We start from the raw sequence: 13762 nt of genomic DNA, 5'->3' as shown, positions 1-13762 counted from the left end.
TGTGAAAATATATGGGGATAATGTAATTGACAATATCATTTTGTACCGGCCTTAAAAATTCTTAATACCTCGCAACCAATTCTGTTAACTCACACAAGATGATCGATTAAGTAACAATCAACCACGTTCGGTGTCGTTGGCCGAGTAGTCGATCTATCAATTGCGGTCTGGATTCTTCAATGACAATGAGGGCACGCCGTAAAATGAATTTGCACGTCCCGCGAGAGTATCGGCTCGCTGTGGGCATTGTAACGAGCTGCGCGGAATAATGCGACGTAGCGTCATGAATTACCAGCCCTCTCTCGTTTGGAAATTTGGCGGATAATCGTGGCGGGACTGCTGAACCGCACTGTCGAATCGACGTGACACGCATGAATAATGGACGCAAAATTGGCCTGCGATGGCATTCGCGCAACGGCGATGTTTTAATGGCGACATCATGCACCTTTCTACGATTTATATTAATCGTTTTGTCGAACACCGAATATTCACGTCAATGTTTTCCCGCTTGTGTTACATTAAAGCGGGCGAATTAACGATATTTAATTTTATTTCAATTTAATTAACACATTCATTGTCGAAATTCAAATTTGCATGTAATTATTTTCATTTGTAAAGATTAGCGAGTTAATGCTCTGACGCTGAATGAATTTGGGGCGCATTTTGTTATGGCTTAAAGTGAAAGTAAATGCGCAGTTAATTAAGTTTTCGCTCATTAACGCTCGCAATGAAGATTACGCGCATGCTTAACTTTGGTTAATTTCGGATGTTAACAAGATTATGTCTCGATAGTGAATAGATTTTGCGGCGCTTTTAGTCAAAATTTTCGTACTTGCCCTTTCGCATTAGAGCGAAACCGGCCGGTCCCTAAAGGTGTAAAAATTTAACTGAATAGAATTTTATTCAATTAACGCGCGCTAATACAAGATTAAGTTACGCGTTTGATCTTTTTCCAGACGTCGGCGAATTAGACGTATCACCGCCCTGATATAATAATGCCACGGGAAAAACCGGGTAAAATGCTCTTAATTAAAAACTTTCACGCGGCACTGTGCGGTGAGTTTAACCTATTAACGCATGCTTGAAATGGAAGCATTAAATTTGCAGCCATTATAATGTACGAGTAACTTACTGAATGTACATCGTAATCTCGTTCTCTACAATAGCGTCCGGCAAAAAGCCCCCATTTAAAGAACATATGTGTATGTATGCGCGTGTGTGTGTATACATTCGCACGAGCTCTCATGCACGTAACAAAATAATGAAAATTAAAACATTGTCCGCGAAATATTACGTTTCAAATAATACGGTATTCAGTTTAATTCACGGGTACTCTCCCGTTTAAATTCAATACCGTAATCTCTGTAACTGAAATCAACGTGATTTAATTTCCATTATTCGCCGTATCATACTCAATAAATTCATTTTGTTTAATAATTAGTAATTAGTGACAATATAAACCCAAACCTGAATAATATAGTTGTTAAATTTAATGTTAAATTAACTTTTAATCAATTTACTGCTTTATGGGTCAGAGAATAATTTTCTATCTCTCTAGATTATTGCAAATTATGTGTAATGATTTTCATCGCAAAAGTATAAAATAACTCATTTTCCCATCTCTTTTCCTCGAAAATTCATCCTGCAAAACATCCACTTAGATTTCAACTTTAATAACCGAGCCTTTATACCGCTGTTACAGATAATTATGCAGTAAAATGCAACCAAAGTTGCACGTGCGATATAAGAAAATTATGCAAAACGCACACAGTTATTTAATAATAGAGTCAATTCCAGGAGCTGTCAAACTCCAATCGCATGAACAAAATAAACGAGTGGTATCAATAAGTGATATTGAATACGCGCTAAATATCATTGAGCATTGATTAAATATCAGTATGAATTTAGCGACGACCACAAGCAATCCATGCGGAAACGTCATCAAACATCCTCTCATTCCAAATGTCGATGGAGTCGTAACGAGGTCGAGCATTCCAGTAATACTATCCGGTTTATCACAAAACGTATAAAAACCGCGCTTTATCTTTTCGCGTAACGCAACGTTGTGTCCCGCAAGAGAATTGCAATTTCCAGAATATTAAAATGCATATAAGAATAATCGTAAAGTAACGTAATCAAAATGCGAGCAGTGCACCGAGAGTGCAGCATAAAACACATATTTTCTCGACAACGCTGGAAGATAGATGAAAATAGAAAAATACGCTAAGTGAAATAAACGGAAACAGTAATACATTGCGCCGTGATGAAAAAATAACAATTCGTTTGCAATATCAAAATATTGTTTGATATAGTAGAGCAAATAAAAGAACGTGATTGTCGACTGTGAGCGATCTTCGTTTCCCTTTCGATAAAATGTAGAGAGAAAAAAACGGGAAGATGGAATTCGTAGATAAAATTAAACAGAGAGAGAGAGAGAGAGAGAGAGAGAGAGAGAGAGAGAGAGAGAGAGAAGACACTTTTATTATTATTGCAGATATGAGGATTATTTGACCAGTTTATCTGCTGGGCTAACTAAACGGCTGCTCCGCGCTTATGTCTATATATCTCTCCTAAGAAAATACAATATTTCACGTGGAATTATTCCTGCTGTAAATCTAGATAGGGAGGAAATCTTTGGAAATACGGAACTCCATTAACGAAAAATAAATATAAAAGTCGCGATGATTTCATTCTTTTGTCACGGTAATGTTTTGTCAGAAACAAAAACGAACTCTCGAAATTGACTTTCGGAAACATTTAAGCTTTCAAAAATTTCCATTTTTAGTGATAAATGAAAATATTAAAATAAAAAAAAATAAAAAAAAATAGCAACACTAATAGCAGTAAAACTAAATAACAATAATATCAGCCAAATATATCAATTGTATGTTCGCTAAAGAATAATCATAGATTCTATTAAAATAGAAAGATGCGTCTCGTCAAAAATGAGAGTAGAGAGCATCAAAATTCAGTGAGCTTGCCATTAGGAAAACTGCATTATAAATTCTAAATCCGGGCAGAAGGCGCGTGTAGGAGACCTGTTGAACTCAAACGTACGAAATTTGGCGAAAAATTAAAAAAATCTTCATAACGAACGTACGCAATTTACTTTCAAGCCCTCTCTTAGTTAAAATAACGGAGATAAAAGTCAATATTACTCGCAACTGTGTTGTAAATGACCGCCTATGTCTAGATATCGAAAGAGAGCATCGATATTTTCTGATATCGACGATCGCTTCCATTATACGAAGAAATTTTCGCCGATTTTCTCAATATAACGAAATGTCTCCTAGACGGCGAAATATGGAAAGGATTTACACTCGGTAAAAGAACGGGATAAAACGTCGAAGACCGGCGCGTTTTATCGACGCCATTCGCGACGATAGCTTTTGTTCGATCCTTTTTTTCGCATCGGAGATCGGTCGTACGGTCGAGTCCCTTTTCAATCGATCGACTAGAGTGCGAGAGGGAACATCGTGGCTGCGCTTTCCCATTTCCCGGCAATTTCCGGAACGAGGCATGATCGATCATGAGACTTTCCCTTCCTCTCCACCGTCCCTTTATCTTTCTCTCTGTCTTTCTTGTGCAACATACTGATTTCTTCATCGACGATTTAATTCGCGTTCGAAGGTGAAGGTTAAAGAAGAAAAAGAGGACAAGAATCTCATCGATTTCCTTGATTATAAAAATTCTGAAGTCACGCAAGCACGCGCGCGTATGTACGATATTAAGAAATTAGATCGCGAAAAAAACGCGGGAAAAGAACTTTTGTCGAAGGATAAAAACGAGGTCACGAAAGAAGCCTAAGGTACCAAAGTCGTTTAGTATTCCGATAATATCGTCTTTCAACATAAAATCGACTCGAGACTCGACCCGATAATATACGAGTAGACCATGTAAAGCCGCATCGACCGCGTTTTTGTCATTAATAGTGCGGATGCGTTTTTAATTAGATAATATACTTGTGCGAGTTTAATTTCATCTCAATAAAGTTTTACATCATCAAATCTACATTACGCTTAAACAGAGCTAGAACGTAAAAATAATGAATGATCAACAAAATAAAAACTTTGACAAGTAAGAGTGATGTAGCACTAGATATAATTATCTAGTATTATTGAATAAAAGAGATTATTTAAACAGTGCACTAATTATTCTTTAAATAATTCTTCGATTTTTTAAAGAACTATTTACTTGCATAATTTTCTTATTTTAACTTTTAACAATATATAAAAATTTATGCATTTACGTTTTTCGTAATTATTGGTATAATGTTACTTTATTCAAAATCTGTTATTAATCCAACAAATGATATATTAATTATTCGATTCGTTTATAAAGGGATTGTATAGAATAATCATAAATGCCAGTGGTCAATTAGTGCCTGCTTCATTATAATATAATTGATTGGATCAGATTGATCATACTTATGCTTGCAGTATGCATGCAATAATAATAATTCTACGCGTTTTCTCTATATTTCATAAGCCATAAAAATAAATTCTGTGTATTTTTAAATGTGTTAACACACGCTTATTTTATGTCAACACACGTTAATTTCTATATCAATTATTCTCATATAAATAATGTAATGTAATAATTGTAGAAAAACACGTGTAAAAAATATCGCCCTCGTTATACATTTTTAAAATAATTTCTCAGTCACATTATTATACGATGTTATTAAATATTTTTCATGTAATAAATTTATACAGAAACAAGATTATATACAATTATATCAAGCTCACTCACAAATTAACTTTAATATATAATTAGTGTATAATTATTACAGACTCGCCAATCGTCGTTCTGCTTTTTTCAGGTAATTCCTTCCATCGGAAGTTTTGATTTTCCATCGACGATCAATCGTTACCATCTACGACACTCGCGGTATATAAAATATACGCCCGACACTTTTATTCGGCATTATATTTATGTGCGGCAAGCAACTGAACACTCGTTATATTATCCACAAAACATAGAATATATGTATATACTATAAATTCGCCCAATACTTTTTCTCGACACTCCCGAAACTCATACATAAACAGCGGTTGCTATTCATAAATGCGTAAACGTGAGCAGAAAAGTTAACACGTCAGTGTCGTCAAAGTGTCCTAAAAGACTTGACAAAATCTTTGCCGGCTATGGCCAGCATACATCGAAATATTGATCATTCGTAAGATACCTCGTGAATATTAAATATAAAATATTATTAGCAGATTTTCTGCATTATACTGGACTATATATTAGCCTTATGATGAACGTATCGATGATCCGCAAGAACCGCGAATGGTATCACCTACGTGCCGAAAATAGCGGATAAAATAGGAGGATATAAAAGAAACGTGACCGGCGTATCGCAAAGGGCCGAATTTTCTGACCGATCTACCGGATAAACTACTGCACGTTATAAGAAATATAACACGAGAGAAACTAAAATTTTGCAAGATATTTAAAGAACGTGTTATCGATAAAGTTTTATTTTAAATCGTAAAGCTTTAATTTTTGCAGTATCTACTGATAAAATTTCCGAAAAAAACACGCCCAACACACACACACAATATTATTGTTTTTATTCTATTATAAATTGGTCGGATCATATTTCGCGTCTAGATCTCGGAAGCGAAATAATGGAAAAAAGGTAAATAAATAACAAAAGATTAATCTCCGAACGTAACGAGAATAGGAATGGAGCATCGAGCAGAACGGCTCACGTAAAAATTAATTAACCAACGTTTCATTAATTTTTTCCTTCTTTGCGAGTAGTGGTAATTAAATACGGAATTCTAAAGTGAATACTTCTTGTGCAATAAATCCATCTCGAGGAATGGAAATAATTTTTAATATATATATAAAAATTATTGATGGCATTATCGATTAATACCATAAATAGTTATCGCATATACACATACGTATATATGCCCTTTCTATTTTATAACAATTCTAACTTTCTGCTATATTCTTTTGCATGTCTAATACAAATGCCGAAATATCATATTTCAGACACATTAGATTCGGAGGACACTAGACGCTTTATACGTCGTAAATTAGACTTACCTGTAGGTGATGAATGCGAATACCAGAGCCACCAGGGACAGACTTCCTCCGAGGACAACAATGAGACTCAGCACACCATCCTGGTCGAAGGAACTGGCGATTCCCGTGGAAACACCATTAGCTATTCCGCCACCGGGCTGCGGGAAGCCGTGGATTGCGCCAGTATACAACGTCTCCATGTCGTCGTTATGCCAGCATCTGCAATAAAGTAAATTCAATTATAAATATAAAAATCCAAATGATAAGCACAAACGTACAAACGATTAAAAAGAAAGATAATTTATGTACACAAAGGAAAAAGCGTGGAGCTATTCGCTCTGTCAAATTTTTAATTGACGCATGTTAAATTAAGGAGAAAAAAAGATAACCGAGAGATAGAAAATGGATTTAATTAACTCGAATTAAATTAATGTCAGCAGTGGCGCAAACACTTTCGTCATTTATCCGTTTCTCGCATTAAACTTAACAGAAGAACGAATTAATAAACGTTTATTCTGGAAAATCGCGATAATCTCGGCCTATCGTAAATTTTAATTAGCGGCGGATACCATTAACTTCCACAGGCAAGAGTTTTGACAACTTGAAATGCTGTAAATATCAGAGATTACCGCAAGAAAACAGCTTTGTGTTATTACTCGGGCTGCTCCTGTTGCTATTACATCGCCCTACAAAATATCAGAATCCTAAACATAAACTCTTGACTCTAATGTTACTAAAACACTACACTATATAATATCATAGAATTTGATTTGTTTATTATAAAAGTAAAGTATGTTATTCTTAAATTATATTCAAATGTAAAAAAATATAATCACTGATTAATCTCTCGGCTATAATGTAATTATAACCGTCTGCAAGTTTTCAGAGCAATTAGAAAAAGATTTAATGCTAGAAAATGGAATAAAACGCGTAATAAGTATGAAGCGTCTCTGGTATTGGCATTTTAATCATGGAGAATTCTAACTGGATTAATAAAAAAAAAGTTGGAGAAAAAATGGCAAAACTTTATCTCGTATTTTTCGCTATGAAAGATTGAGAGAATTTTCGTGTATGCATCGCGCAATAGAAATTATGAAGACGCGGATGCGTGAATAAATCATCGCAAATAAGATTAGCGCGCAAAGTGAAATATTCACAATTGCTCCGATGCATCGTGCGCGCACAAGACGCGGAAGTTGCAGGTGTTAAGTTTACAACGTTTCTGGTGCTCGTAAATTTCGATCAGCGGTAGAAACAATTAGCTCCGAGGTGCATTGTATCGTTGTTTCTCCGTGAATGATTTTCCGCAAATTGTTCGACGATGCAATGCAGACCGCGATCTCGACTCGTCCGACTCGAACTCTAGCAACCGTCGGACTTGTTTCAATTCACTTCACTAACTGACGCGCGTATGTCAATTCAAGGCATTATTCGTGCTACTGTTCTCGCCGAAATTCAATCAAATTAAGTGAAAAATATGCAAATTTCACAAATAAAAAATAAGTATTACCTATTTAAGAATCCAAATAATGAAACTAATGCAAAATATATCTCAAAAATAGAATTTGATTGTTAAATAACTATAAATCAAATATCTTAATTACTATGAAGATTAATCTAGATTTATATTAATTAATTTTAAAAAATTCCTCAAAAATTTTAAAGATTTAAATATCTTTCGTTTTTAAAGAGAAAATTATTGTTAAACAGAAAGAAAATTATGTATTGTGTAATTAATTTTGAAAACGACATATTAATTAGATAGTGCACTCGGTGAATTGACAGAAAATTAAACGTTCTTGTATTTTTCACGCGTATGTAAATGACATCTGATAAATGTTTATTTATCTGAACAAAATTGATTTCCTTGGCTGAATTCATCGTGGATGATTTTATAAATTTATGCAAATGCAAATTTCATTGTGGGAAACACAAGCATGCCGCGAAAATGTATACAACAAAATACACTCAACAACGATGTTGACCGATCAAACGTAATTAACTTGTTAATTGTGAGCACAATATTTGTACTGTCAACTTTAGGCAACAATGTGCGGGGAAAAGTTTTCCACGTAACGACCAATCGATCTTTTTCGCGAGCTGGCTTTAGCAAATGAAATTTTTAAATTAATAATAATAATACACCGTGCGCTAATTTTGAAGTTGTTAGTTCAGCCATCAAGTTTTAATTGAGTCAACCGTTTTAAAGTTCTCAATTAATAATACAAACTTTCGGCGAGCGCAAACGTTCCTTTATGTAGTTCTTACATCTGCTCGTTATTCAAGATATCATCTTGAATCTATTTTAAGTTTATTTTTGTCAGGCTGCGTATATTATTCTTGAAATTATTCATGTTACTACCGAGCTTATCAAATTAACATTAATGGCACCATCGCTGATTAATACAATTGATAAATGTAACTAACACAATTTTTATATATAATAATTAATTAATAAATATAATATACTTTAAAGTGAAAAATGATTATTCGGCAAAGTAATTAATAAATGCGTTACGTTATTTTAATAAAAATATGAAAAATTCTCTTTATTTTTCTCTCTAAAGTTATATCCTGTGCTTTAAAATTTTTATCTCGCACGCTAATTGGATAAAGGTCACGAGCTTTGCATGCAACACGGCTTTCCGTTCTCTCTACGACAATGCACCTTACAAGGATTCATCGCCCATCTTAAGAACTTCCACGATGCTATCCCTTGAGACAGGCAAGCTGTATAGTGTCGGCAAAAGGTTGCCGACAATGTTATCGGGCTTCCGGCCCTTATCCGGCATTCACGACATAAACGCACGCAAAAATTATGCTCCCCGTGTTGATCCAAAATTTATTTTCGCTATACAGGAGAAAAGCTACACGTATGGATAATTAATATTTATACAATATTTTTCTTCACAGATATTACTCTTTCTTATCTTTTCTATGTGTAAATTGCACACAAACTGTCTTAGAAAAACTCACTTTCTTCTTCTCAGCAAATATTTTATGAATTTAAAATATATAAACAAATTTGAAACATTAACTTCTTTACAGTAATATTATTAACTTTTAATCTTTAATATTAAATATTTTAGTAACTATAAACTTCAAAGCTTCAAGCTAAAATTCCATAAAAGTACAAATTGCTTAAGATCACACAAAGTTATCTAAAATTAAAATTTTTCCGTCTTTTACAATTAAAAATTTTCTGAAAATGCTATATTGTTAATGTTAGAATAAAAACAGCATTATTCATTTTTTATTCGAATTTTAACCGAATCATAGAAGAATAAAACTGATTAAATTCTCTTATTATTAAAAAAAGTTATTTTATGTTTGATTATTAACAGTAGAATAGAATTTAACAATTCTGCTCGGTAAAATACAGCGCTACGAGGCATCAAATGTCGACATATCTGATGTATTGCAATGACAAACGTGATCTACGTGTGATCGATCGCAAGTGCGAAATGGGACATGTCGCGTTAACTATACCAATTAGCACCAAGTTGCTAACTACAATTGCATATGTAATAATGCGTGATGAAATATGGTAGTACATTTCGCGTATCGAATGTGACGTGGAGAAAGTTTTCAATCTCAGAGGTTTAAAGAACCCGTCTCACAAAAGTCTACACACGTCTTCTTAACATAGAAATGATATAAAAAAGTAAAATAAACCGCGAGCGAGCGTACGCTTGCTTCGTAGAACTCTGTGTTTACGTAAACACAATTTCCAGGAATCTGTGCGCAACGTATCTACGTAAAGAATTAGAAGAACGTATAGTAAATATCTCTGACGAAATACAAATCTATAAAGAGAGAATCTCTATGTGAGCTTTCATGACTAACTACACATGGCAGATAATATCGAGAATTCATCCTCGGACTATACATTCGATGGATGTTCGCGCGGGTCAATATCCGTTCGCTGTTTTACTTTGTTTAGAGCCTCAACGTACGCGTTCTCGAAGCTTTTCGCAGTATTTCCGGATCGTTCACAGTGTATTTATAGCACGAATCGCGGCCAACGGTTTGACGACGGATTGCATCGGTTTATCGGACTGCATAATTCCGCCTTGCAACAAACAAGCGACGGTCTTTTTAACGGAAAAGTTCCGCGGCGCGCTAGCAAGCGTTTCTAACTTGAATTTTCGACTTTATTTACGAAAGAGAAAGATAAACACTGTGCTGATGATGTCAACATTGGCTTACCTGCTTAGTTGCGCAGTCGATTAAATAACGGTATATATTGTCGAAAAAAACTTTCATAAATTAGATTACTCTGGTAAGAAGTTAAACCATCTGTAACTCACGACAGAATTCTAATACTATGTATCGCGTATTCTATTACATATATGTGCGTATTCTGTATGTATATATGTTCTAATTCTTTAAATATTTTCTCCATACACAGCGTACCGTACTCCATATAAAATTGAAAATTTCTATCTCAAATTCTGTCACAAATTCTAGGTCATATATATTTAAAGTAAAATTAATAATAACTTAATATATTGTTTTAGAATTTATATGTTAAATAAATCAATCAAAACTCTTCAGATAAATCATTTACAAATTAATCTCAGCTGTTGTACTCGTAAAAATGCTTCAATTGACTCTCTCTTCTAACTTTAGTGAATAGATTACTACAAGAAAAGATTACTAAAAGAAGAAAAATTATTGTTAATCAAATTTCACATGAATATTGGTGAATTTTTTTTCGATTCTGTCATCATATCTCTTTACAGAAATATTACAATACAAAAAACTTGTAACTATACAATTTAATACGTTAAATGCCGTTTAATGAATGATGTAGAATCCTACATAAAAGCTATGTTCAATGTAATAATACATAAATACGAACAGATATATTTTTTATTTATTTTATTCGTTCTCTATTGACGCTACATGTATTTCTTCGAATTTGTAACAATTTAAAATTCAACAAGTATAGATTATCACTTTCTATACATTTTACTTTTAAATCTTCCTATATTATATTGCTTGTTGTCAACAATCGTCACGGCATTTAACGTGAATAAAGATCCGTATTTGCTCTATCAGATTATCAATTAAACTTACCTCACTTCAAAAAAGATGCGTCACCAAACGTCCCCAAGATCGACGGATCAATAGACAACCACGACTTCGACGCTCATTTCTGAGTGCAATGATCCACGTGATGAACGCAGCACGAGCCTCACGACACTCTCGATACGACCGCTTCGCGTGCTCCAGCAAGACTGGCTGACTGGCACCGGCCGGCACCTGCGGCGCGTTGATAAGGGGGGCTCGTGCTTCGACTGTTATCACTCCGCAACTGCGGCACGATCGACGATGCTCCGTCGCGCGGCCGAATTCATCCCGCTGCGCGCCTTCGACTGAGCCGCGACACCGTTTCTAGTGCAGAAAATCTCTTCTCAGAACGAATGTCGTGAACGATCTTTCGCTGAACGTAATCAATTGTTGACACGTAATCGATCTGGAAAGATATCGTACAACAATAAAAATAACGGTCAATGCTGGAGCATCCTTTGTTGACCGCTTCGTCAATATGACGTCAATTAAGTTTCGGTAATTCACTATAGATAGCCACACTATTATCTAAACATAGAAATGGCGACAAATAGATTGATAGATGGAGCTACTTTTACTGTGATCAAATTTGAATCCCGCGCTAATTTATGCCAATTTATAGCAAATATGGCGAATGTCAAAAATGCAATGAGAAATATGACCGAAATATCCGTTGAAATTTGCCGTAACAAAGCTTCATCGACCTTTCTTTTCAATGAAATATTCGCTAATTAGACGTAATTCACGCGCTAATGTAGAATGTTAATCGTTAAACATGGCTATAACAAAGTTCTGATGCAAAAATTCTTACAATTAGGAACAAGTTCTCTGTAACAGGAGCAAGTTCCATGTAACAAGATATTACCGTGTCTTCCGTTATCTTCCCATCAGGATTCTTCTTAAAATTCTCAAATTTGCTTATTGTTTCTCAATCGCTGGTTAGGTCGTCAAAAGTATTCTATACGATTCTATATCGATACGGTTTTCACGACGACAATGATTAATTGAACATTGCGATGCAGTGACGCAATACAATAAAAGCCACGATATTCAGCGAAAAATCAAATCGCGCACGAGCTAACTGAATCAGTGATACCGCGAATAATACCGAATTATTGATAGACCGCGACAAAAATCACAGAGAAGAATGTGAACGCGACGGGTCGCGGATCGCGACTGCGAAAAGGACTCGTTCGCGCTCTGCGAAGGTGCGCGGGAAACTGTGCCGCGCATGTACGCGCGGCGCGCGGGGTGAAGTTTGCCTACTCAGGAGAAATAAAAATTTTTTGCTTATTAGCTACACTGTTACCTTGTTACGTCATTAGTATAATATTTTATATATTAATATAATAATCTTCTTTCTTTTATTATATATTAATAATGATTACATATGCTATTCATTATTTATACTTAGTACTTCTTAGTATTCAAATAATTTCCATTTAATGAGCGTTTTTCTGTCTTAAAATTAATTATTCCTAGATGTTATTATATATAAAAACTTTTTACAAAATTACAAAAATATTATCTCTTTTATTATCTCTACATTTAAAAGTATTGTCCTTGTTAGATACTTATACTTTCCTAGCATTGTTATTTAATAAAATAGAATGCAACAAATATTTTTGTTGTAACTGATTTAAAATGTCAAGTTAGGTTAGAGTTATTAAAGATTAAATACATTAATCTCAAACTCTTAAGGAAAGATATTAAACTATTGTCCATAAAAACGGTATCATATATAAATAACTAACAAATATATGTCCAAAAATGCTTCTTTATAGAATATTTGCCAAAATACTTTGCGTATCTTTTAGTGTATTATTTTTTGTATAATACAATTAAGAAACCCCTTCCCCTTATTATATTCTGGATAATATTATGCAATACAACTATTTAAGTTCTCAATTAACAATACATACATATCTACATACATATTTTGTGTGAAAAAACGTTACCTGTGTTTTCTTTGCAATCAGATAAAATGCTTGCAGATTGAGCAATGTTGCCACCTTTTACAATGTAAAAGGCGGCAAAGGCGGAAAAGGAAGAGTAAAACAAACGAATGTCTGAATTAGGTCGCGTTTCCGTACTCGAAAAATCACGCAAAAGTATATAGCACAAGTCAAATTTATAGTACAAAATTTCTAAACGGAACATAACACAATCTGGCAATAAATATTCGTGTATAAAAGACAATTGAATAAATCAATAGCAAGCGGAAACTGTCAAAAACTAGTGACACCTGACTAACGTGGTCTTTTTAAAATTTTGTGACTAATTTTGCCAACTTATTAATTTTTTAAATAATCTTTATTCTAAAATATTTAATTTTTAATATCTTAAAAACGAGAGAAAAAGATATAATTTACATTTATATAATAAAATCATACTTAAATCAAATTAGTGATAATTATAAAATCATTAAAATAAATTAATAAAATAATAAGTTACCTATGCGTTTTATATAAAAAGTTATTAAAAAATAATAATTATTAATTCTATCATGAAACAATTATATATTGATTATAAATGTTGCAAATATTATTATATATACTATTGGCTTTATGTAAAATGTAAAATAAGTTTAATATCCTTTTATCTTATCGATTATTACGATCACAGCTTTTTTTCTACGTGCAATTTC

General features: G+C 33.7%; 1 protein-coding gene across 3 annotated transcripts in view; it reads right to left on the bottom strand.

Moving 5' to 3' along the window:
* Positions 1-12335, bottom strand: part of LOC105679680 (putative adhesion G protein-coupled receptor E4P) — a 111765-nt gene extending 99430 nt beyond the window's left edge. Inside the window, exons 1-3 of one of the 3 annotated variants that reach the window (XM_012379851.2) lie at positions 11981-12335; positions 11122-11521; positions 6061-6258 (exon numbers count right to left, since the gene is read on the bottom strand). In XM_012379851.2, coding sequence (XP_012235274.1) covers positions 6061-6239 — 179 coding nt within the window. In that variant the 5' untranslated portion in view covers positions 6240-6258; positions 11122-11521; positions 11981-12335. The remainder of the gene's footprint in view (positions 1-6060; positions 6259-11121; positions 11522-11980) is intronic. The other 2 variants (XM_012379849.2, XM_012379850.2) reach the window with 2 other exon arrangements.
* Positions 12336-13762: the final 1427 nt, after the last annotated feature.

Source organism: Linepithema humile, chromosome 1 (genome assembly GCF_040581485.1).
Source record: "Linepithema humile isolate Giens D197 chromosome 1, Lhum_UNIL_v1.0, whole genome shotgun sequence".
In the NCBI taxonomy this organism is placed as follows: domain Eukaryota; kingdom Metazoa; phylum Arthropoda; class Insecta; order Hymenoptera; family Formicidae; genus Linepithema; species Linepithema humile.
This window is presented reverse-complemented; position numbering and strand designations above follow the sequence as displayed.